The 24,272-nt window shown below is 39.1% G+C and overlaps 1 protein-coding gene across 2 annotated transcripts in view; it reads right to left on the reverse strand.

Moving 5' to 3' along the window:
* Positions 1-6,226: 6,226 nt before the first annotated feature.
* onecut2 (one cut homeobox 2) overlaps positions 6,227-24,272 on the reverse strand; it is a 43,392-nt gene continuing 25,346 nt past the window's right edge. Inside the window, exons 2-3 of one of the 2 annotated variants that reach the window (XM_038734327.1) lie at positions 23,106-23,189; positions 6,227-20,038 (exon numbers count right to left, since the gene is read on the reverse strand). In XM_038734327.1, the coding sequence (XP_038590255.1) occupies positions 19,749-20,038; positions 23,106-23,189 (374 nt within the window). In that variant the 3' untranslated portion in view covers positions 6,227-19,748. The remainder of the gene's footprint in view (positions 20,039-23,105; positions 23,190-24,272) is intronic. The other variant, XM_038734328.1, reaches the window with a different exon arrangement.

The raw sequence follows: 24,272 nt of genomic DNA on the forward strand, positions 1-24,272 counted from the left end.
GGTTCAGGGCGGTTGTCCACTTATCAGAAGGTCGGTGGTTTGATCCCTGGCCCCCGAGTTTGGTACATGCATGTTCATAATTTAAGTGATCGCTTAACTTACCCTGACTCACAACTCTTATCTCCTTTCTTGCTTCACCCTTTTTTCCCCTCCTTTTGTCCCATATTGTCTCCACCTCTTCATTTTACCTCTCCTCTTCTTTCACCCCTCTCTGCGATTTCTCCCTCTTTCAATCTTCTTTCCTCCCCCTTTCCACCACCTCTCCCTCTCTCTGTCCTCACCCCAATTTGTCCTCCTTTTCCAATCTTTTCCTCATCCTCTAACTCCGTCCCCTCTTTCCTCCACACCTTCCCATTCATCCCTATCTTGTTCTCTCCCCCTCCGCCTCTCCTCCTCCTCCCCTCCATCTTTTTTTTCTCCCAGCAGTCCCCTGCGGTGTTGCAATCACCTCTGCTGCTGTTGATTAAGCTGAGAGAGATTGGCTGTCCATGACCCAATAACCCCTGAGGGCACCGGGCTGGGTGCCTCCCCCCCCCAAACATCTGAGCCAGCTACAATCTCTCCCTTCATTGTATTTTCTTCTTTTTTCTCCTCACCTTCTCTTTCCCCATCCACCTCCCTGACCACCTTTCTCTTCCCATTCCTCTCGTTTTCTGTCAAGCTCTTTCCTCTTTTTCCTAATCTCTCTTCTTCCAATGTTTACTCCCCCCCCCCCCCAAGATATTCTGTCTTCTCTTACCTCTCCTCTTTTTGTCTCCTCAACTCTCAGATCTCTTGTCATCTCCTCTCTCGCTGTCCCCTTGTCTCGTCTCCTCTTGTCTCATCATCTGTGCGGTCCTTGTTTCCTCTCTCCTCTCTTATTTCCTCTGACTTCCTCCTGTCTCTTTCTCTTCTTTTCTCCTTGACATTCTTCCCTATCATCTCTTTTTACCTCCTTCCTTTCCCCACATTTTCTCAGACCTCCTCTCGACACCTCCTCCTTCTCTTTTCTTTTTCAGTTACACTATAGATCATCTGCAGAGTATCCACCCCACACTTAACTCCTAAAACAGACATATCAAGTCTCAGGCTTTACATTTACATTTATATTTACATGGGACATCAGTGGAGGAGACTGTCACTGCTCTGCTGTGATTTTGATACTCGCTTTGTAAAAGGTTATAGCCTGCCATGCTGTTATCATGAATTACTCTGTGTGCAACAACGAGGCAAAAAATAAAGTGCAGTGATTTGACAAACAAAATGAGGTTCGATTTCTCCACAGATGATTTTAGCAAATGGGGCATCCCTGCTACGGAGACATCTGTGCCACCCTCTCCTTTCCTCTCTTTTCAACATCCAAACAGTTCTCTCTCTCTCTCTTTTTAAAATCCTTTCTTTTTCCTCTATTCGCTCTGTCTGTGGATTGCCAGTTCAGTGGGGGAAGGGCCGTTCAGGTCGAAAGGTGTGTGTATTTGTGTGTGTCTTGTGGTGACTGCAGGCTGCTAGTAATTGAAAAGCCGGAGCGCCAGCGCCTGCAACCCCCGTGACCTGCTATTGAGAGAACGACCATTGATTTCTACAGAGAAAAAGAGAGAGAGAGAGAGAGAGCGGGAGGCAGTGAGGCATAAAGGCAAAGAGAAATATGAAAAAATAATTGGTAGAATAGAGAGGAAGAAAAGAAGAATGAAAGGCTGGAAAGAGAAGGAGAGGTAACTAAAAAACTAAAGGAAAGCAGAGGTGAACTGGGGAGGATGAAAGGAAAAGCAAGAGGGAAGGGTTGAGACAAATGAGGTAATGAGGGAGGCAGACACAGATGAGGGGAGGAAATGAAGTCCAAAAAATGTAAAACGAAAAATTGGAGGAGAAAAAAAAGAGTGAAGAGATATTACTGATGAGGGAGAGAGAGAGAGAGATCAAAGGAAATAAACAGTTAGAGAATGTGAAAATATTCAGGAGAGAAACAAAAATGTGAGGGAAAGGGATAAAGAAAAAGAAAAGCAGAAGGAGGGAGAGAAAACTTTCGAGAGGATGCGAGGGGAAGGACTGAAGGGAGGAATCAGGCAGTGTTTGGAGATGAGGCAACGGTAGGGTATCAAACAAGGAAATATTGGTTAAACATCACTATACATAGGACAGTATGACAATATAACAACAGCACTGAAATAGAGAATGGTGACTAAATAATAAGTGTTAGCAGAAAAAAAATTCTCTGGCAGGAAATTCACTGTTGCAAAACTCCCATTCGTTAGTGAAGAAGTATGCTGTTAATGCTAACAGTTTCTCAACAGCTGCACCACTTTTGTTTTTAAACCAGTGGACCAGAACTGATCTTCAGGGCTATGCTCAAATCATAAACTGACAGAGTGACACCCCTCTGCAGCTGTTTGTTTTAGTAGGTAGCTACATCTTCTAGACAACTTGATCCCAACAACTCACTGAAAAGAGTTTCCATAGCCGAGAGCTATTTTATGACATATATTATAAATATAGTGTTTCAGTAGGTTTTTAGGGATGATGTGACCCAATAGGCGTCCCTGCCAGCTGCTGGCCTGTGCAGTTTGCTTACAAGACAACGGACTCTGTGATTTTCTTTGTCCTAAAGTATAAAGTCTATAAGGTAACGTCCTATCAGTGTGTCGCGCTCCCATAAACCAATTTCAGATTATGAATCAGAATCAGCTTTTATTGCCAGGTATGTGTACATATACGAGGAATTTGACTCTGGATTGTACATTGCTCACGATGTGCTTACTCACACAAAAATACAAAATCACAATAATAAAAATAAGATAAAATCAGACACAGACTTCAGTGTAGACAACACAAATATAAACACTATGAACAAAAACAATATAGACATGTTGACAAATGGTGCAGTGAGCAGAGTACAAAGGACGCTGGAATAAATAAGTATAAGTAATTTGTGCAGGAGTTATGACTTGAGGTAGGTGGATTGGTATACAGTATCTACAATATGACAATATAACAGTATGAACAGCACTGAAATAGAGAATGGTGAGTAAATAATAAGTGTTAGCCAGTAAACAGGTGGCTGATTCGTTTAGTAACTCAATTTATTATTATTATTATTATGTGAAAGTAATTTAGTAACCTAATGAGTAACGTAACTAGTTACTTTTTATCACCCAGTAATAAGTAAAGTAATATTAGTACTTTTTAAGGAGTAATGAGTAACTAGTAACTTATTACAATGTCTGAGTAACTTGCCCAACACTGCTGGTGAAATGCCAAATTGGCAAACATTCTTCTCCAGGTATGTGGAAAAAAAAGTTCCTGTTTCCAACTTTCTTTTTATTGAAACATAAGCAGCTGTCCACTTAGGCACGCAGAAGTTGCCTTAGAGACTGTTCAGGACAAAAAAAGATCACTTTCTCAGCATGTGAACACACACAAATACAAAAAGCTGTCACAGCTCTCTGTATTTATTTATGCATTTCAGGGATCATTTGCATACTCACCTTTGACTGGGCAGTTATTTCCCCATTTGCGACCATACTGGCACACCAGAGTATCTTTCCAGAGTGATGTTCCCTGCAGGCTGTTCTGTTGCTGCAGAATTCACTTATGTTAATGAAGACCAACATTTTACGAACATATTAAGTGAGTCACTCTTTTGTTTCCCACCGTTTGTCCTCCTTATCAGGCATCTGACCCACAGGTAATAGAAAGACAATGTCACCAGATTAACAGCCACAGAATGGATTGCTGTTCCCCTGGCAACGGAGAGAGGAAGAGGAGCAGGAGGATGGGATGGAGTGATTAAAAGGGGAGAGGAGTAGGTGGGGAGTTCGAAGGAGAGAAGTGAGGAGGTGGACTGATGAGAGGAGGTGGATGCTGGAATGATTACACAGAGAGAAAACAGTAGAAAGAGAAGAGTGACAGAGAAAAGAAACGAATGAAGGGACAAGAGATGTAGAAGGAGACAGAGAAGGTGATAAAGCCATTAAAGACAGAGATAAAAAACACTAGATAGTTGGATTGATGGATTGAATGGTTGAAAAAAAGGGAAGGAAAATGAGCAGGTGAGAGGAGAGACTGACACTTTCAGATCAGATGAAACTTTAAACATCTGCGTAGGGAAATGAGTTTGCAGCAGCAAATTACGGAAAGAAATATCAAACATGTAACCCCCTCTCAAAATTATGTTTATGGGCAATTCATTTGTTTTTCCATTTATGCTGTGTTGACTGTGAACGGCAAAAAAGAGAATTTAGCTTCTAGGCTGCATTTCATTAGCTCTGCTCCTGTAGTCTGCATAATGACAATAAAGTTGAATCTAATCTAATTTAATCCAGAGTCTTTTGCAAAATAAAAAAGAGTTTCAATGTTTCTTCTATGATTATTTTGTAGCATTTGTTTTCTGATGGTTTGTGAATAGAACAGAAAGACAGTGATGACACAGTGATGAAATAACGTGAGGAGTTGTAGACATCATACCAACAGGGACAGTAGTGTGGTCGGATGCTTGCATTGAGAAAATGTCGCTCCCAATCTTGAATCACTAGAAGTGATCTGAAGGTGGCTTCATGCCACAGACCACTTTGTCCTAATCAAAGTATCAATTATTAGCAATACAATAATTAGGCTACCATGTAAATATTTATGCTAAAGAGTTAGGCTGCTCACACCACCTGATGCAATGAAGACGAACTACATCTTGTATGGAAGGTGAATGAGAGGGGATTACACAGACACCATAGGACTTAATGTTTATAGCTGAAGGGCGAAAAATAAGTCATAGCTATTTTAAAGCAACTTTTTTATCTTGGCAGCATTGTTGATTTAAAAGGGTTCGTGACAATGAAGGAGACAACCACTGCAATGTAAAGCAGCTTTACTTAGTATTGTTGTATTCACCAGGGTTGGTTAACGTTGAAATTGAAATAAGGAAAATCAATCATCTCCCTGGGTAAAGGTTAAAAAAAACAGGTTAACAATAACCTGGACCAGGAATCTGGTCATTTGGAACAGACACTGCAGGCAGATGGGTTGAGCCAGGCAGGGATACCCTCTGTCAATGGTGCACATAGATGGGGCTGCACCTGATGACCTTGGCATCATGCACAAAGCCAGGGTGACCCATGTGGACATCCAGAAAGTGACCCTGGTGGACACTGATGGCTTCAAACTGGATGGAATGGAACAGTTTCCTGTTAAAGTAGCCAGCCACAAACAGTCCAGGTGGTACAATGCAAACATCATGCCATCCATCTATCTCCCTGCTACTTTGCTGCTTTAGGCCATCCATAGTTGGTGTCCCCCTGTAGATAATGTATTAGGTTCTCCATAGTTGGCCTTGACAGACGAGTCCTTCCTAAGGTCACCTTACCTGAAACAGAGGCTCAACAGGAGGACATGAGGTACTAAAATATACAGAACCGAAGCAGTCGTCATGAGTCGTCTAGAGTCAAGAGTTTCTCACTTTCTCACTTTCTCTCTCATCTCAACTGTTCACATCCATTGATATACTGGGAGCTTGTGATCTGATTTAAACTAGACATTACTAATACTTACTTCTGATGGAAATCCAAAATTTGTGTACATCTGAATCATGTAGGCTACAGCAGACAAACTGATTGCCTCTATTTTCTTTGCACTTTAAGTGCTCTCACACTAGGAGGCATGGTTGGATAAAATAATTACATATGATAGCGAATGAATATGAAACAGGAGCTACTCAGGACCCAGGACATTAAGGTACAGTTAAGAGAAAAAAAATGCGGGAGCTTATAGTTCACCACTGGCTTTGTGTTCTAGTCAATGTTAGTTTTCGATTTTTAAAAGAAAGTATTAACATTCAGTACGGAATCTTTACTGAAATACTATAATTATATTATTTTCATATTATAATTCTAAAATATAGATCAAATAGACGTTAGCAACCACCAACTTCTTGCTTGTTGCGGGCATGTCAGTGCTTAGAAAACCTAAGCAGCCTGCGATGTCTCCAACATTAACGGGAATTTGTGATACTGGAGGGGAACAGTGGTGAAATGTAACTTATTATTATTATTATTATTATTATTATTATTATTATTATATTATTATTATTATTATTTATTATTATTATTATTATATTTACTGAAGTACTATACTTACAGTAAGTATGTACTTTTTACTCTCTGTTAAAATCCCAAAATATGAAATCTAAGCACATGGACCTGCCATTGTGCTTCCCATTGAGGTATTTTAAGTAGAGAAAAAATAACAGGAGGATATTTGATACATGGATAAGACCATTGTGATTTCTTTATTGATTTTTTTCCTTTTTTGTACATAGAGTGGAACAACATTAATTCTCCAAATATCTCCTTCATGTTTGATCATCATTTTATTCCACACCACAAGTTTTCAGTCACTTCTCTTTTTCTGTTCCAACCAAATGTAGAAAATAAAAATGCATCATTTGAGTTGTGATTACTGTATGACATGAAAAACAAATGGTTAAAAAAAAAACAGAAAAGAAAAAGAAAAGAAAAAACAGTCTGTAAAAAGGAAGGAATGAAATACTGTTTTGGATTAGGGGAAGTTTTGGCGGGAGAGCGTGTGATTGGATAATTTGATGTTTTGGGAGGAAACTGCTTGACTAAATAATCCAATACAATTCACATGTTTAGCTCAGGAGTAGCCTCTTGAGAAACCTTTAGATGACTACAGTAATTTAAAAAGTGGACTGATAGTGATTTTGTTCAAATTTCATGTCATGGATCTGCCACGTTGACCTTTGACCCCTCTCTGTTGTCATCTCCTCCAGGTGTAAGGAGTTTGGTCATGTGTGTATCCGCCCGCAGCTACTGGACACATTTTCTTTTGTGTGCACATTTATGACTGTATGCTCAAGGACCTCTCGTGGTTCACAATTTTGAAAAAATAAAACAATTTTATTGACTGCTCCATTTTATACCGCCAGTGACTGCTATTTCCTCAGTCCTCTTAACCAGCCGGTAGGTCAGAACGTAAGTTAAAATAAGTTAACGTTAACTTTTGGTCTCCCACGGGACACAGACAGTCTAGGGGTGAAAGTCCTGTGTTTGCTTGACCTATCCATCCACCTCCACCTCCTTCCTACAGGCTTTATCACTCTGCCTGTCATTTTCTTCTCTATGACATTCCCGTGTAAACTGATACGCCGTCAAGTCAGTACAGAAATGACACACAAAAGCAAAAAAGGCATTGTGATAACACACGTAATGACTTAAGACGGTGTGTTATTCATATGCAGTTTGGTGAAACCAGAACTGACAGAGAGCTGCACTCTACTATGTGCACATGTTGGAATCAAAGCATTTTTTGTTTTGTTCCAACTGTAACCCTGTCTACGTGGGAAATGCAGTTAAATGCATTTGTCCAGTTGATTTAATTTGATTTGTTTAATACCAAGCCCCTGAAGTCCTGAAAGAGGCAATTGATCATAGTGGAAGTTAATAACTTGTGTGTACAAGATCCTCATTTGGCCAAAATGCCTGTTTAGACATGACTGGGATGGCAACAGATATTTCTATTACACCTCTGTGGATGTTCTACATTAAGCCACAAAAAAGCAGCATGTTCTTAAAATGAAGAATAAGAAAGTTTTCACACCAGCGATTTAAAAAAATCTCTGTTTAAATTGTGATTGGGTCATCCAAAACTTTATAAATATTGGTTTACTGCAAGCAGTTTTTCTGTCTTTAGGGCGTTAACCGAAATTCATCTGAAAATAGTGCATCTAAAACTTCATCACCATTCAAAAAGAGAAAACTTACAAAAGATGCAATTATGCACTTTGTAGCCCATTTTTACATTTTCAAACTATATTCCACTCAAAACAACAACATTTTCTATGTTCTAAGTACAGATGTTGGTTGATGTTCTAAAGCTAATCAGTTATGGAAGGTAAGTAGGACTGGAAGTGCTCTTAAATGCACTTAGATTTTCCTTTAACTAACACTGCATGAAGTTTAATACAAACACAAAACACTGAGGGAATTTTTGAAAACACTGAAGTAACATCATTTTGAGTGAGTTGGTAGGATAGAGTTAACTTAATTACTAAGAGTGTTGGTTGCTCTTACTAATAGAATTGTTCTCATTTTGTGGTTTTTATGTTAATCTTAACATCCTTTTTTTTTTTACATTCATTTTGTTCGTTGGCCCATTTCTTCTCTCACTCTTGTTGTGTTGTTTGATTGCTGACTGCTGCATGATTAAACCCAGAGAGTGTCATTTATGTGTCCAATTAACACTAAATTCTACCTGGAAATATCTACCCTCTCATTCACTGAAGGGTTCCTTGCATTAATAGTGTAGGGCTTGGTGTAGTTTTTAATTGAACAGTTGGTTAAAACTGATAATATTTTGCTAAGCCACTGGAAAATGTCATAACATTAATGAACAAATATCCCTCAAAACTCTAGTCTCAGTGTAGATTTTCAGGTTTGGGAGCTGGTATGTACAGGAGTGAACCACGCTAAAGCTTGAACAGGCAAAAATACATTTCAGTACATCAGGGCAGAGCCAAGCTGCGGCCGATGAAAGCCTGCAATCACTGTCAGTCGGCTAACGATCCTTTCCTTTCTCACTTTCAATTCGTTCAAACCCGTTTGTATAACCCGTGCATCACGTTGCATTTATCTGTCACCATCAAAGGAACGGCTAGTCAACAAATGAACGAAATTGACTTATGAACTCTCGGAAGCTCATGGAAAACCTTGGGATCCCTTCTCAGTGTAAACCCTGATGCTTCACCCTCTGAAACTGATTAAGATGGAAACAAGTTCCCAAGTTTTATATCAGCAGGTCAAAGGTCATACTAATGCTAGATGAAACGCAAAGTTCTCTGTGTGTATAGCATACAGTATCGGAAATGAAATGAGAGGATGACAATAAGGTTAATAATAAGAATCACAATGCATTACACAGCTAGCTAATTGTAAATATACTCATGCATAAAATCTGGGCTATAGCACTGCTGTATGGATAATGTAACTGTAATGTTAGCATTATAATAGGAAAGCAAGGACACCAAAACAAGACTTTAAATTAAAAGTATGCTTAAAAACAAACGTGGCTGGATTTAAAACGAATTCAATGGATCAAAAAAGCTGGTATTATTCTGGGCTGAAACAAGTAAATTCTGGCATCATTCCAACAATGTTTCCAAATCCCATAAAAATATCCACAAAGGGACAATGACCCCTTCAAAAGACCCAGAGACCAAAAAATAAAATAAGATTTTAAATTAAAAATCCCTCAATCCTCAGCAAATGGAACACAGGGAAAACAGTAATACAGCAATAAGAAAGAGAGCATAGAAGAAGACAAGCATTTTTCATTTTTGGTTTTAGCCCACCTATTACAAACAAATCACAACTTAAAAATGTGTAAAGCTTTTTTCCCCACATTTGTTTCGTTTTAAAGTTACAGTTACCAAAAAAAAATAAGGAAGAAGAGCAAGTGAATCATTTATGACATACGCTATTATAACATCATCCTAACACTAGTGTCTATGAGGTATATCTGCAACAGTTTGGTAAAGAGAGCACGGTCTGCGCACAACTTTGCCAAATTTGTCTCTCTGTATTTTCATAAAGCTTTGCAACCATTTGAAGAAAGAGGAGGACAGTGAAAGGGAACTAACTGCATTAAAGAGAACAAGCTGCATTTCCACCAAAGCCTGGTACTAATATTTATTTATATTAAATACTTAGTGTTTGTCTAAATGGTCGTGCAGATAAAGATGATACTGTGATCACAAAATTGCTCATTTCAAGATCTTAGAAGAACAGGCTTTGTTTTCTTGTTATAATGAATTTCATGATCTCAAGAAGATTGCTTGGCAGCATCATGTAACCATCAAGGAGTCAACATAACAAGATTTGATCTGATTGGATTCATCACAAAGTCGATAATTCATTATTTTGTAGCTTAGAATACAAGCAACTTATGGGAAATCATGAAACATAGGTGTCTTTATGTCTATTTGGCCTTCCATATTTATGGAAAGCCAAAGAGTTCATTTGTTGATTCCTGCTCATCTGCTGCTCAGACAGGCTTCATACAAACAATATTATTTTCAAATGATTTAATTTCTGGAATTCTACACTTTTCAGTTAGATCTGTGTATCAGCACAAGGAAAATCTGATTTGAATTGGTTTCTCCGTTGGACAGCTGTGGGAATGTGACTAGATCTGAAAAAACAGGCCTTTCTGGTGGAAATCCAGCTCAGAATGAAAGGAAGAAAAGAGGGGATAGTAAAAGAGAAGAATCAAACAAAACAGGAGCCTTTGGTATACACTCTGGATTTCTGTCCGTTGATTGCATTGCAAAGTACCAGAGAGCAGAAAGGAAACTCAGGCGCTCGAGCTGAGCCGCAGCGCTGAGGTATTTATTTTTCACAGGAATAGAAAGTTCACAGCTCAACAGAGAGGTCTAGACTTCGCTTTGGTCCAAGCAAGGCACTCATCCAAGGTTATCTCAAGCCTTGACTCTAACCAGAGGAAGCAAAGGATTTGTTGCCATTCTGCTTCCCTGATTGATTTTTAAGCCAATGCTTGTAAGAAGGGAAGCAAAATGGCACAGCTGGATGTGTAGATCCCAGGCATCTAATTCTACATGTTTATGGCTGTTTTAATGAAGAAACAAACCCTAACCCTGACTTTTTATGTAGTGCTATCATTGGGTCAAACTTTCTGTTTGTCCAATACATTGGTTTTTAACAACCTCAGCTGTCCTTTGTGTTTGGTGCTAATTAACAAATGTTAGCATGCTAAATGAAGATGGTTAACGTTGTATTCATTACGTAAACATCAGCATTTTAGCATTGACACTGTGAGCATGTTGACATTAGAATTTAGCTAAAAGCACTGCTGTGCATAAGAAAATGACCCACGTGGTTCCTGTCTGGTTGTGTGAGATCCTTCGTTTTAGGTCATTGGGTTGTTTTTGAGAAAGCAGGAGAGTGATTCATAGCAACAGCAGTTTCTGGTGGGACTCAATAACGTTAACAGCTGCTCTTTCAATTTGACTTCAGGACCTTAAGTAGTTCTCTTGGCTTCCTACTGCTCTAACTGAAAAGTTCAGCCTTGAGCTTAAAGATTCAGAGCAGTGTTGGAGCATTGTCGTTGCTACGCAGCACAAACTTGGTAACAGTCAGCCATCTATTTACTGATAGCAAGATAGGGTAAAGTAGAAAAAGGGCATAAATAGCCCAGAGTACTTTTTTCTCTGGTGTCAGGGCCATACAACCATTGAGGCTTCATGAATCTGCAGCTTCTATGTTTTACTGCAAAACAGCATTGTGATCCTGAATTATGATCCTCGATGACAGCAGACTTTTCTTGCTGTAGTGGTGCCATTAGGGACAGGTATAAACACTTCTGCCTTTGTTGTGCTATCAAGTTTGTTTGAAGCATACTGAAGCCTTAAACATTACTTCTTCCGCCACAGAAGAGTATGGAAAACAACTGACAAAGCAGACCCCACTGGGCTCATATTTGATCATCACCATTATTTACCTGTCACAAACCCATTTTACAGATCGTCTTTATAGCTAACAATGGAATGTTTTTTCATCTAAGTTTGGGGTTCTGTCTCCAGCAGCCTTTTTGTTTGACTGAATTTAAAATAAAAAACATACTCTGCTCTAACACTCGCGGCCTAAAAATGTAGAATTGTGTATTTCTGCTCACACTCCCTGATATCTAGCATCCAACCTAATCCCACTCTACACCTGACTCTTTCATTCTTTTTGAGGAGAACAGACAATGCAAGGCCAAGAGAGAAAGGGAAATGAGAGAAAGAGGAAGGGAGAGAAAAGAGGACAAAATGTGGCATCATCCTAAGAGAGCACAAAACATGGGGCTGAGCGCAGACCGTACCGAATAGGACACAAATCTTTGGTTTCTTTGGTTTCATCAACACGATTAAAAGGACAAATGGAAAGTCAGTGAGGTAGCCTCTCTGGTTCTCACTATTGAAGTAGAAAGTTTTTTTTTTCTTTTTACATACACACAAAGTCAGTCTTGGAAGCAGCTAGCTTTAAGGGACTCCTCAGTTTTCCTTCCTAATGAGTGAAACAAGTCGGTGTGTTTGCATTCACGTAGTCACACACAAATATTCTGGTAACAAATGGGAAACACATCAGGTATTTTACTGTAGAGGTGGTGTGAGTTCACATCCTGTTTACAATAACCTGGAAAAGCTCTTATACTGAAACAGAGAATCACTGAAAAAGCTGGAAATGAGCAGATTTTCTCTGCCGTATGGAATCGCACTAAATACCACGTCATGCTTTATGTTGTTCCTCTAAAGCTCTGGGTTTTTAAGCAATATTGAAGAGGACATTTTTAAGAACATGTTTTGTTTTGATCGCAACATAATTATTTGGTGATCATCAAAATATTTTTAACAGCTTGTTGGGTTGGACAAGTGTACATCAGAAACTGGAGCAGATGGAATTGCACGCCAGAAACTTAAGAGCAACTTAATTAGCTTTTTAGCTTGAACTTGCCACCTTCACAAATGCAAAAAATGCATTTGAACCATGACACACACCCTGAGGGGAATTACTAGATTTTCTCTAGACAAAGGAAAATAACTTCTGTTGCAATGAAGGCCATAAGAAGAATATAATATAATGAGACCATGATCGACAGAAAGTGTAATAAAGTGACAGTATATTTAATCTAAGTGTTAAGTTACTCTTCAAGGTTTCTTGTGTGCACCAGTTTTTGCTCATGTCCTCTTAGAGGCTCCTTAGGGTTGTGATTGCGAAATAAAAGTTTACATTTTTTCTTTATCATGAAACAATCAAAATGACCCTTTATCCTCTTCAGACTTCCACAGTCTATATAAAGAGCATTTCTGATATTGTTTAATTTAGTTACGCAGGTGTTTGACACAGGACATGCAGCTCAAATAGTTTGATTCTAAAATGATGAACAAATAATCTTGTCTAAGAATTGATGTGCGAGAAAATGCCCTGAAGAAAAAACACTAACAAACTCCAGAGTGCTCGGTTAACATGCAGTGATCTGTGGTTTTACGGCAGAAAACGGCGCTTTTGAACGTATATAATTAGTACTTAAAAGTAAATGTATGAATAAGATCTTAACCAGGGTACAGGCTGTGCGGATGTAAACACACACAGTTTATTGGCCTCTAAGGATTCCAGTTAGCTTTGGTGAGTCAGTTTATATCAATGTGTGGTCCTGTCACTAGAACATCAGTCTGAAATGCGTTGCTTGTTCAACAATGGTCAGTAGGATGCAAACAAATTAAAAACAAAACAACCAATAAATTAGCCATAAAGATCACAAGGCGGAAAAGAAAAACAGATGCAGTGCTCATCATTTGGTAGGCTATTGTTTGTAATAAAGAGATTGTTTTCATTTTTGAAAAAGAAAAATCATTACCAGGACAAAAAACTAGATTGGCTAAAGAGTGAGAGCGAGTGTTGACATTCAGAAGTACGCAAGTCTAATCTGACATTCCTACATTGTTCTGTCATTAAGTCTAAACATTCATAAAACAATATCACTGCTTTTTAAAGTAAAGCTAACTAAGAATAAATTAACTGACCTGGCATAAGCACTGCATCTTTGATGCAACTAACATTCTTAAATATTCATAAATATTCATCAAAAAACAATTACATCTAATTAAATAAGATTAAATTATTGTTAAGTACAAAACTAGTGTGTTCTAAAACACCTCATAAATAAATACAGCATTGAACAGAAAGAAAAGGGAACATACAATGTAAACTTTGGCAAAGCTAATCATCATCAAGGGTAAAAGGGTTCAGAGGGAGATTTGGCAACAAAATTTGTTCGCTTAAATTAATTCACAATTAAAAAGAAAACATAAATTACATTAAATAAAAAAAAAATCACATATTGCAAAAACCTAGGAAGGAACATAGTAGTAATAGTAGACACATAAGTATTGGCAAATAATTTTTAAGTACTTAAAAACAAACAAGCTATGAAAACCTCTTTGGGACAGTTTCATACCCATTTTTTTTGGTTTGGCAGGTTTAGCCTGTGTTACATCCAGACAGAACTGCAAGTGGGAATGGAAAATGGCCGCCACCCCCTGAGCCAAAAACCACGCCCCTCCTTTGGGCATGGTCAGCAGAACGGGAGGGTCAGGTGGGCGGAAGATTTCTTTGGACTAGAAGCTTTACATACAGAAAGAGAGAGAGAAAACTGAGGATAAAGCTATTTGACCGATATTTTAGCAGTTTCTCTCAGCGGATGTAGTGTTTTTTTGGTTTTGTTTCATTTATTGTTGTTGTTAATATGGAGCAGCAGCACAGTTCCTCCCCCCTAAAGAACAAGCTAACATGGGATTTGTTAGCTATGGACAGTTACAGAAGCATGTCCAAGCATCACGCTCTGTAAGACTCCTCCTCCAGCATGGCAATGTGGGCTAAAACAAAAGTTGCCACCTTTCTAAACTTTTCCACCCAAGCCAGCAGTGCTTTATTTTTGTTTGTTTTGTAGTCAAAACTCAAACTCTTTGTTGCCCAGATTGTCCCCAGTACATGAGTTTCCTGGTCTGGTACCACATCTATGATTTTAGTTTCTTGTTTTCGAAGTAATATTACTTCTTAAGTATATAAGTCTTGCACGTATTTCAAACAAGAAAAGTGAGGAAGCATGTTTTCTTTTTTATACTCCTCTGCAGTGTTCAGAATGGATTATGTTTTTCAGTGAATTTCTTTCTCTGTTAGTGTTTTTATTTATAGATTAAATGTCCAAATCCTTCTCAAAACAACCTAAGTCTGTCTGGTTCAGCTGGTTTCTACTGGGTTTGGGTTGAAAAGTAAAAACTCAGAGACTGTGATTTAAACAACACTGAATAACTTAATGTAAGTGAAATTGATTGATCTAGATCACAGATCCAGGATTTGTTCTAGACTCTTAAATGGGTGTGGAGAAAAGAAAAGGTGTCGGAGTGCTACTGTTCGTACAGCAGAAAATCTTTGGTATGTACTGTACGTTTCACATAGCATTAAATTGTCACTCTCTCTGCAGTAGCAAGTGCGCCGGACAACAGCCAGCTTAACATGAAAAAGTGGTTTGTTTGAATCCCCAGATCGGGTGGAAGCGAAAATGGTATATGGAAGCATTTGAGTAAGCGTCAACAGCTTGTCGATGTTGTTTCTGGATGCTGACGCACCAAGCTGCTTCCGGCTCAAATGTGTCAAACCATAAGGACGGGGGGGGGGGGGGATAAAACATCCCTGTACTGTTGTCTGGCAGCTTTTCTTACTACTGCTGGAGATTGTTGGAGGTAGACTTTGTCATGTGGAGCAGGTAATGACTTGCGGCAGGAGGAAAAATTAAACGCAAACAGCAGTAGCAGCCATCTGGTAAACTTTCAAATGTTTTTTTTCTCTTTCACAAGTTCTTCCTAACATGTGGCCATGGTAAAAGTTTGTGATGGCTGAATGTGTTAATGCCATGCTGGAGGAATGACCAGTCAAAATACCAGATCTACACATTTTAGCTTTGTGAGACATAATAATGGTTTGTGGGTAAATTAAGCTAGATATTCGCTAGCTTACAAGCAGAATACTGGCTATCCTGAAAGAACTTGTGATGCAACATCCTGTCTTAAGTTTGTCAGTTTTAATAAGGGTTGAAGGACGAGGAAAATGACACTAGCTTGATTATCCTACATGCTAAACCAGAAAGGTTTGCATACAACAGAAGTAGAATAACAATTCTTCCCACAGCACACTGCTCCCAGCGTGGATGCACATTGTGCCAAAGGTGTGTACGTGCTGTTTAAGCAAAAGTTGAGATTTTCCTTTTTGGGGGGAGGAGGACTGCTACTGGACTTAACGGTGAATCTTTGGTTTGTTAGCTGATGAGGTTTCTGTTGTTCGTTTAACCTTTTTTTACTTTGAAAAACTGCATAGGCACACGTTAAAGACACTCTTCAACCGTGAGAGACACATTAATGTTCTGCCTTTTTGGGGGGATAGGAGGGAAGAAAACGGTCGACAGCATCCTCTGTAGGTTCCTTCCCTTCCTTCCCGTGTGGTTTTACCCTTTTCAGTCCCCAACTTGCTTCCCTTAAAGATGGCCTGACACAATATCAGGCAGAATAAAGCTACTTCTCCCATGATGTCATCCTTCCTTCTATCCTCCCTCCTTCTCTTCGTCGTCGTCATCCTTCATCCTTCATCCTCGACATCGTCGCCACCACTCTTTTTTGTTTTTTTTGTTGTTTTTTTTTTTTGGTAATAATTCTCTTCCATCTTCAGTTATTTTTTTCCATTTGTCGGAACAGTTAGGTGCAGAAAAAGGTTTTCTTTGGTTTCGATTTGTCAATAAATAGAAAAAGTCTCAAGTGTCCATTTTTTGTTTTAAATCGTTCTTAAAGCCTTTGGCTTGCTTCGAAACAGGCCGGGACTCAGCCTGGGGTTTCGAAGGAGCAGGGGCTGCTGACTGACGCCTTTCCTTTGGTTTTGTTTCTATTTTTTGGTTTGATAGCTTGAGTGAGAGATGATTGATGAGGTGATTGGGGATGGTAAAGGCTGTTAAAACAGAGCAGGAGGTGGTGGCGGTTGAGGTTTTTTTGGGTGTGTTAGTATTTACATCATGTGTAGAAGCTGTACAGTGTGACGGTGTCAAACTAAAAGCAATGGGTGTTTTGGGATTTGGTAGGGATGGATGCTTGGTGAAGAAAAGACAGTCAGAGAGACAGGCAGGCTGTGTTTCAGTTCATCTGTCTGTCTGCTGTTGTTTTTTACCAAGCATCCAACTCTCCTGTGCTGCAAACAAATTGTATCTTGAGTTTTGTCACCAAAATCAGATTTTTTCCAACTGTTGGGTGGTACATTTCTCCACAATCAACAAGGAGTTCATTTACAATTTTCTCATTTTGATGAATGAACACAAAAGTCTTAATAAATGACTTTACAAAACTTATTTGTTTGCAGCGCAAACTGTTTTCTGGCCCGTTGACCCTCTAGAAGAGACGGACCTGCCAGGCATCGTCTTTAGATTGTCCTCTTTAACTATTACAAAGGCCCTGATCTGCCTGGACAGTTCGTCCTCCACGGGTTCAGACGGTTCACTGGTTCTGCTGTGGTGTATGTCACTGGATGTGGTTTGTGGTTTGTTTGTTTTTTGTGGTATCTGCGCTGGCAGCAGGATGCTTCCTGAAGTCACCTTAGTTCTACAGATGGATTTACACCAACAAGTAAAATCTAGTTTGTAAGGCTCTGAGCAAGTTTCAACCAAGCACCTATTCAGCAATGCTAAACGAACACAGTCAAAGATTTGTGAAATAAGCGCAAACTCTGGACACGGACACAGGAAGATTTTGCGCTGCGTCCGACAATTTTGGTAAACGTATAAACATGGTTAGGGGACACGTTTGAAGCATACCGAGGCCTTAAGTGTCAAACTACCTCTTGTTTTGTGCTTTGCATGCTCATTTCACAAATCTTTGATAGAAATGACTCAAGAAATCAATATGTGTAACCACATTTTGTGGCTTCTGCTGATTTATTGAAGGCCAGGAGGTCTTGAAACCCAGCACTCTTGATTAAACGTTGTGTTTAACTTTCTGTTATTTTTTATGTCTTTGTTATGTATTGTTGACATTCTCTCTGCTGTGGTTGTTGTGTCCAAACAAATTTAATTTTCAGAGACTTTCCACATGTTTCTTTTCAGTTTTTTATACCCATCTAAACAGGGAGAAGTCACAGCAGATAAAGAATTTTTTTTGTGTGTTTTGTGTGTTCCAGGCTTGTGGATTTGGCATTTTGTCTCTGAAAGAGAGATGTTACTGAGTTTGTGCATAAAAAACGATGCCTTCAAATCTCAAAACAACTTTTAGTTTCAGTTACAGCTCTCATCATCGAACAGCACCAGTTTTCATCAGGGTTAAAAGCGTCTTTGTTCTGATTGAAAACAAAGACTATGCTAATGCTAAGATGCTTGGTGGAAACCGCTGCCCTAATGGATCAGTTACCATGGTAACACAAGTGATGGGTGAGTGAAGCCAGGGTAAACTGGAGCTTAGCTTTGGTTCAGCTGACAATATTTCGGTTGGGGCAGGAATTCTGGGGAACGTTCGGTAAAAATGACTCTTTAAAGTTGTGTGTGTGTGTTTCTATAAAGCAGGTGTATTTGCTTGTGTGTGTGTGTGTGTGTGTGTTTGTGTGTGCATTTGTACATTACAGTGTGTAATGACAGATGCCGATTGGATGTCAGCCACTGTTTAGAAAAAATGGTATCCTGAGTTTTCTAAGATGTGAAGACCACTCGGCTTGGCAGAGAGCCCCGGTTCTATTGCAAAGAAAATGTGCTTCAAGATTGTGCTCACATAAGTTGTATATATTCATCTATAATACACTAATACTTCACTGAACTACTCTAAGTATGCTGAGAAAGCTTGTAACTCTACATGTTAGCTCAAATTATGGGTAAAGCTGCGTGTGCCTTGGTGAATGTTTGTGTATCCATGTGTATTTGTGCTTGCATATTTTGCATTTCCTAACTTCCAGAATCCTCACTGCCCCCCTTTAAAGAGTCAAATCGTTACATGTTGCTCTGTAAAAGAAAGCTGAATAGGTTATTTATAAGAAAATAATAATCCATGTACAACCTGGATCGTATATTCCAGAGATCAACTTCAGGTACATGTTTCTTTTTTAAAATGGATATAGAACATTTTGGAAACCAACTGTTCAATTCTGATCAGACTTTGGTTTTCTGTTACTCTCTGTGAACCTGAAGGTTAAAATCAGAGACTGTACAGCCAAATTACCACAGTTGTTGGACTGATTTCTCCATCACCCAGCCATTAGTCAACAGATATATAAACTGACCAGTTTCTTGGGCAAAACGTTTGATGAAATAATCTTAACACGAGGTCCACTAGCTTTTCCCATAAGCATACTGTGCACACTCTGTCCAAGCTAGTATGTTGGCCTTATCCTAAGATTATTTTGTCAAATTACCATTTCCAAGTTCATGAATGAACTTTGACATGCAATCATCGCATGGTTTCTTTTTTGATCACAAAATACATATTTAAGGTATAGTCCAACTTCACCCTCAGCTGCACAAACTGACCTCCTTTAGTTTGAAATCACAATTCAGCAATGACCGCTTCCTAAATTTGGCTGTGCAATCTCTGAAACCTGAATCTGAATGGGAGTCGTCGACTCTGCCCCAAACAGATGCGTCATTGCCATTGTTGGACATTTTGTGGGTCAAAAGACCATAACGTTTCCCTCAGAAATTTGTTTATCTCATCCCAGAGCTTCTAGCACATTCTGCAGTCATAAAGCTTTCATTGGCTTCTTGTTTGGTTTGTTGGTTCCTAGCTTATATTGCATAATAGAAAACATACATTGTCTTCTTGTCTTTGGTATTTGGGAAAGCATGTTGTCCTCCAGGAGACATCAGCAGTGAAGGTCTATGATTTATAAGTTGTTTTTTTTCCCAGTGAGGATTCTATGTTTTATAAGTGAGTTTACCCTTCAGCTTCTTTATGGATTTACAATGAATTTGCTAAAGGCGGTTAGGCTACAAATAAGTCGTCACAGTGAGCAGCCCCTCTCTCAGTTTGTCGCCTTCGACAAAAGCAAAACAGACAAACAAAAAAAACAAAAAGGTAAAAAGCTTGGTTTTCCTCCTGGCTTCGACCGGACGAAACCTCAACCCACCCCTCCATCGACCTGCCCCACCCAAGAACCTTCCTGGTTGCCTCTCCCTCTCCTCGCCGTCTATTATCACGCTTTGGTACAAGTGCTGGACGCCGACGATTGGCCGCCGGGACTGGCTCCGTCATCTGTCCATTTGTCCAGGCTCCGGCGGCGGGCGTTCATGAAGAAGTTGCTGACGGTGGTGAGTTCAAGGCCCAGCTGCTGCGAGATGGTGAGCTGCATCTCCTTGGACGGTCGCTTGTTCTCCTTGAAGATGGCCAGCAGGGTGCGCCGCTGCAGGTCAGTGAAGACCAGCCGCGACTTCTTTGGTGTGCTGTTGCGCTCCTTCGCTGTGTCCTGCTCCTTCCGTTTGCACGCTGCGAGGAGGGAGGGGAGGGGAGGGAGGAAGAAGACAATGAGAGAGAAATGAGAGGACATGAGAGGAAAGCAGAGGAGAGGAGGTGGGGTGATGGGAAGAAGAGACAGGGGGGAAAAAAAGAGTTAGTGCTGCCGTTTGCAATATTTTAACAGCAGTTGAATATTGGAGGAGGATTAAGCAGGGTGTGTTACATGAAACAAACAGAAGGCCTTGTTGTTAAGTTCATGTGTACATCTGATGTCTGTTTACATGCTGTCTGAGTCTTCCACCAACCCATTACTAAAGCTCACCAAGATGGTTCAGATATCTCACTAATTAGGACACAACAGAATCATATGACAACTAAAACACAAGTGTGAAATGCAGTGTGAAGTTTAATGACATAATAACGTTTAGTTATTTAGCATGTTTTCACCACTCATAGCCTGTTTGGTTTATTTCAAACTAATCTGGTGTGTTTTCATGTTTGGTTTGTTCAGGCTGGTGTGAAAGCTGTCTACTCTGATGTGGACTAAACAACCAGGCAGCACCTAGCAGCATATCCTTTGCGTCCTTCAGTATATTGTACACTACACTGTATTTATTGTCTTTCTCCCTTATCTGAAGTGAAACATGCTTCAGAAGATCGAGCAGTGCACTGTCGAGTTTGTGTACTCACTGTGATATTACAGCTCTAAGTGTAAATGGTAATGGGTTGTCTTCAATGTCATTAATGGTTTACATTTTACATGCGGCCTTCTGCTTTAATGATTTTCCTGACACTGGGCAGTTAGATTTACCATAAGGTTGAACTGAAGACGCCTGTAATTTATGTGGTCAAAAATATATTAAATGTACTTAAATATTAAACTGTATGTACAAGGTAGATGGAAACATAACCAACAATAATTTAGCTTTAGGCCAAATTTTCATCACTTTATTTATTAACCTACGATGTGTGAAGTCTATTTAAATGATTTCTTAGATTTTTTTTTTTTTAAATCATGAGCTCAAAGGAAAATAAAATAAACAATAATAGTAATAACACACCCTCTAATGTGTCTGCTGTTGTATCTTAACCAATGATGGCTGAGGAGGGGGAGGAGGTCTGTGCCCATACTGTCTGGGTGTGTTTGATTTGATTACCTCTGTGAATTAAGTATGCACGAGTCATAGCCTGGCTGATCAGTACCAATCAGGTTAAGGACTCAATTCAGTCACAAAACTATTATGTAAGGGGAAACTATCGTCACTGTAAAAAAAACACACACACACACACACACTCACTCCTCCTCCTGTCTCCTCACAGTGCCTTTTTGTTTCTCTGCTGCTCTCTGTCTTTGTCTCATGATAGATGCTTGAGTAGCTTTCGAGTCTTCATGATAAAAACACATGACGTTTACACTAAGGGAAACATTTTCAAACTCCATGTTTGATTTTATGACCACACCATGTCCTGGACGGACTGAAGTCTGAAGTACTTGTACTTAACCTCGACTTTTACAGAGCATGGTGTACAAACATGACACAACATCTCGTTGTCTCAGTTTTAAGAATGTGAAAATCTGGCAGTTATGAACGACTCAAATCTAAATGTCCCTGTTGTTCATTACGTGATGACTGTTCTGTTCTTCTGGGTAAATAGGTGAAATGTTATAAACAATGAGCGTTAATCCTCTGCATTGTCAGTATTTAAACTGTTGTGGATGTAATACAGTTTGGCACTGACAGGTGGCACTATTGATCTGAATATTAAGAACTCCATAAACACACTGGGTTTAAAAACATGCCTGTGTGACAGAGAGAAAGCTGCTTTGACTCATCATACATAAAATGACAGCAATTGTAACTGAAAGACTCATAATAAGAATCATAATAATCATAATTGCATCAGCATCAGCCTGAGCTTTTAAAGCACAGTATAAATGCCATGTCAGGTTGGTGCACATTTTGCAAGTGGCTCTATTTATTTTGAACCTGTTTTGAATAAACCTATTTTATAGACTTGTTTCATATCTATACCTTATCATTTTAATGTTTTTTTTATTTAGATTTTAGTGTGCTGGATAATTATTTTTATTATCTTCTGGATAAACAGGTGCTGTTCAATTCCCTATTAATATTTATACAGATGGGACATAAACATGTTATTATCTATGGATGGGACATATTATGTAGTACATAAAAAAAAACCCCACATGAGCCTGAAACCGTGTCACAGTTTTGGTTTTGTTTATTCAAAGTCTAAGCTCGAGATGATCTTGGACGTTGGACCCCACTATTTACTGGCTGATCTTTGTGCTAAAACATTTGACTGTGAGCTAAAGAGTGTTTTTATCCAGCTGAGCTGTTAACGACTGTTACTAACAGCCTTTCCATTTGAGTCATCTAACAAATGTTCTGTTAACCTCTTTTTCTCTCAGAAACCCAAATATTTCCTCTGTAACTGTAAATGTGTTAAACCATTATTTATACAAGGATGGACATGAAAACATCAGTGCTATTTTCACCGCTACTTTTCCTACTTTTGCTACTAAATCTACTGCACCTGCTATTTGATTATGGGTATAAAGAAACAGGCTACTACTACAGCTACTACTGGCAATAACATCTGCTTAGAGGTTCAGTCATCTAGGATCATAGTCATAATATGTTATGGATAATAATAAAATAAAATAAAACCTAAACTAAAATCATGTAAAAAAAAAAAAAAAAAAAACTAAAAGCAAAGGGAAAACAAAAGCAAACAATGAGATGATAAACACAAGGAGGATAAAGGTTAAAAGTAGAGGAAAGCATGAAATGGCAGGAGTAAATGGTAAAATCAGAAGAGACATTACACAATTCAGGCCTGGAGTCTAACCTCAGTTCAGGCCAATGTCCACACATTCACAACAGGCCTGCTGTAACTGTTTGGTTGAACTGTTTATGCAAGTCACATATCTTTTAGTTTTATTGCTACACACAAAAACAGCCAAGTGGCTTCAGTTACAAGTGTTAGTCAATGTCACTTCCATAGTTAAGGCTACAGAAAGAAATATTCATATCTATCATTTTAGTGTACTTTTGGAGTGTTTGTTTTGCACCTGGCATTTCCTCAGAGCTCTGACTGGACTTGTGTTGATCATCATGATGCTCTGGTAGCTCTGAGTAACTGGAGGTACTTCCACCTGACAGAAAAGAGCATACAGGTCTTTATTTTCAATATTACTTCCATGCATATGCACCTCCTGCTTATCTACATTGATTTGCCATTGATTTGTTTTATAAAAATCAACTCGGGATGGGTAGCGATGATATTCTGACGTGCTGAGTGCAGCTCTGCAACCATGGATTTCAAAACCAACAAACACTAACCATGTCCCTCGCTCATGAACACATCTGTTTGCAGCATTTAGTGCCACTTTCCTTCAGGGATTTTCTCCTTTTAATGGTCCCTCTCAGCCCCACCTTCCCTCTTTCTCTCCTCCTCCTGGCATGTCTATGTTTTCTCCACAGTGCTTGGCCACACCTTCAGGGATCATAATTAATTTAATTTATCCTATTTTGTACTATTATACATATATTTGACAACATTTAACAGCTTCTTTTGTTAAATTAAGATTGGACTTTGTAGAAAAACATGTTTATATCAGAAAAAAAGCATTGCTTTGACATCTGTACTAACAACAAAACATTTCCAACCCCACTGGGCTATACACTTTTGCAGGATATTCATATTTTCATCCAATTGACATGAATGAAGATTTAAAATATATGGAGGCAGTACTGGTCTGATTATTGGAGTTGTATTGTCTTGTAAATACATTTTAACGGAAAACCTTTCCCTCTCTCTGTCTCTGCTGTTTTCTGCTTACTGTAGCTTGATGAAAAGCAACTCAGCAGCAGTTCACCCCAGACGAGGTATTTTTTTTTAAGTGCAGACACATTTACGAGTAAAAAGGGATCAATCAAAATCACCCGCCCACACACACAAACGCAGTCTGCCGTCAATGGAGGAGCACGCTTGAGTGATTCCATCAGACTTTTCTCCCTCTGATCGAGGTTACAGTGAGGATCAAACACGCAATTATGTTATTCAAAGGGGGTTTACCGGTTTGAGGAGGGGCGAGAGTAAAGACGGGGGAGGGGTGGCTTTTCTGTAAAGGTAAGGGTTGAATCAATAGGATCAATGAAGTAGGGTTCCTCTGTCTTTCATCAGCTCTCTCAGTCTCCCTCACAGACATCAGTGTGTTGCTAAATGCATCCCTAAC

The sequence above is a fragment of the Micropterus salmoides genome, unplaced genomic scaffold, assembly GCF_014851395.1.
Source record: "Micropterus salmoides isolate LMB-PRFRI ecotype aquatic unplaced genomic scaffold, ASM1485139v1 Ms_hic_scaffold_20, whole genome shotgun sequence".
Lineage (NCBI taxonomy): Eukaryota > Metazoa > Chordata > Actinopteri > Centrarchiformes > Centrarchidae > Micropterus > Micropterus salmoides.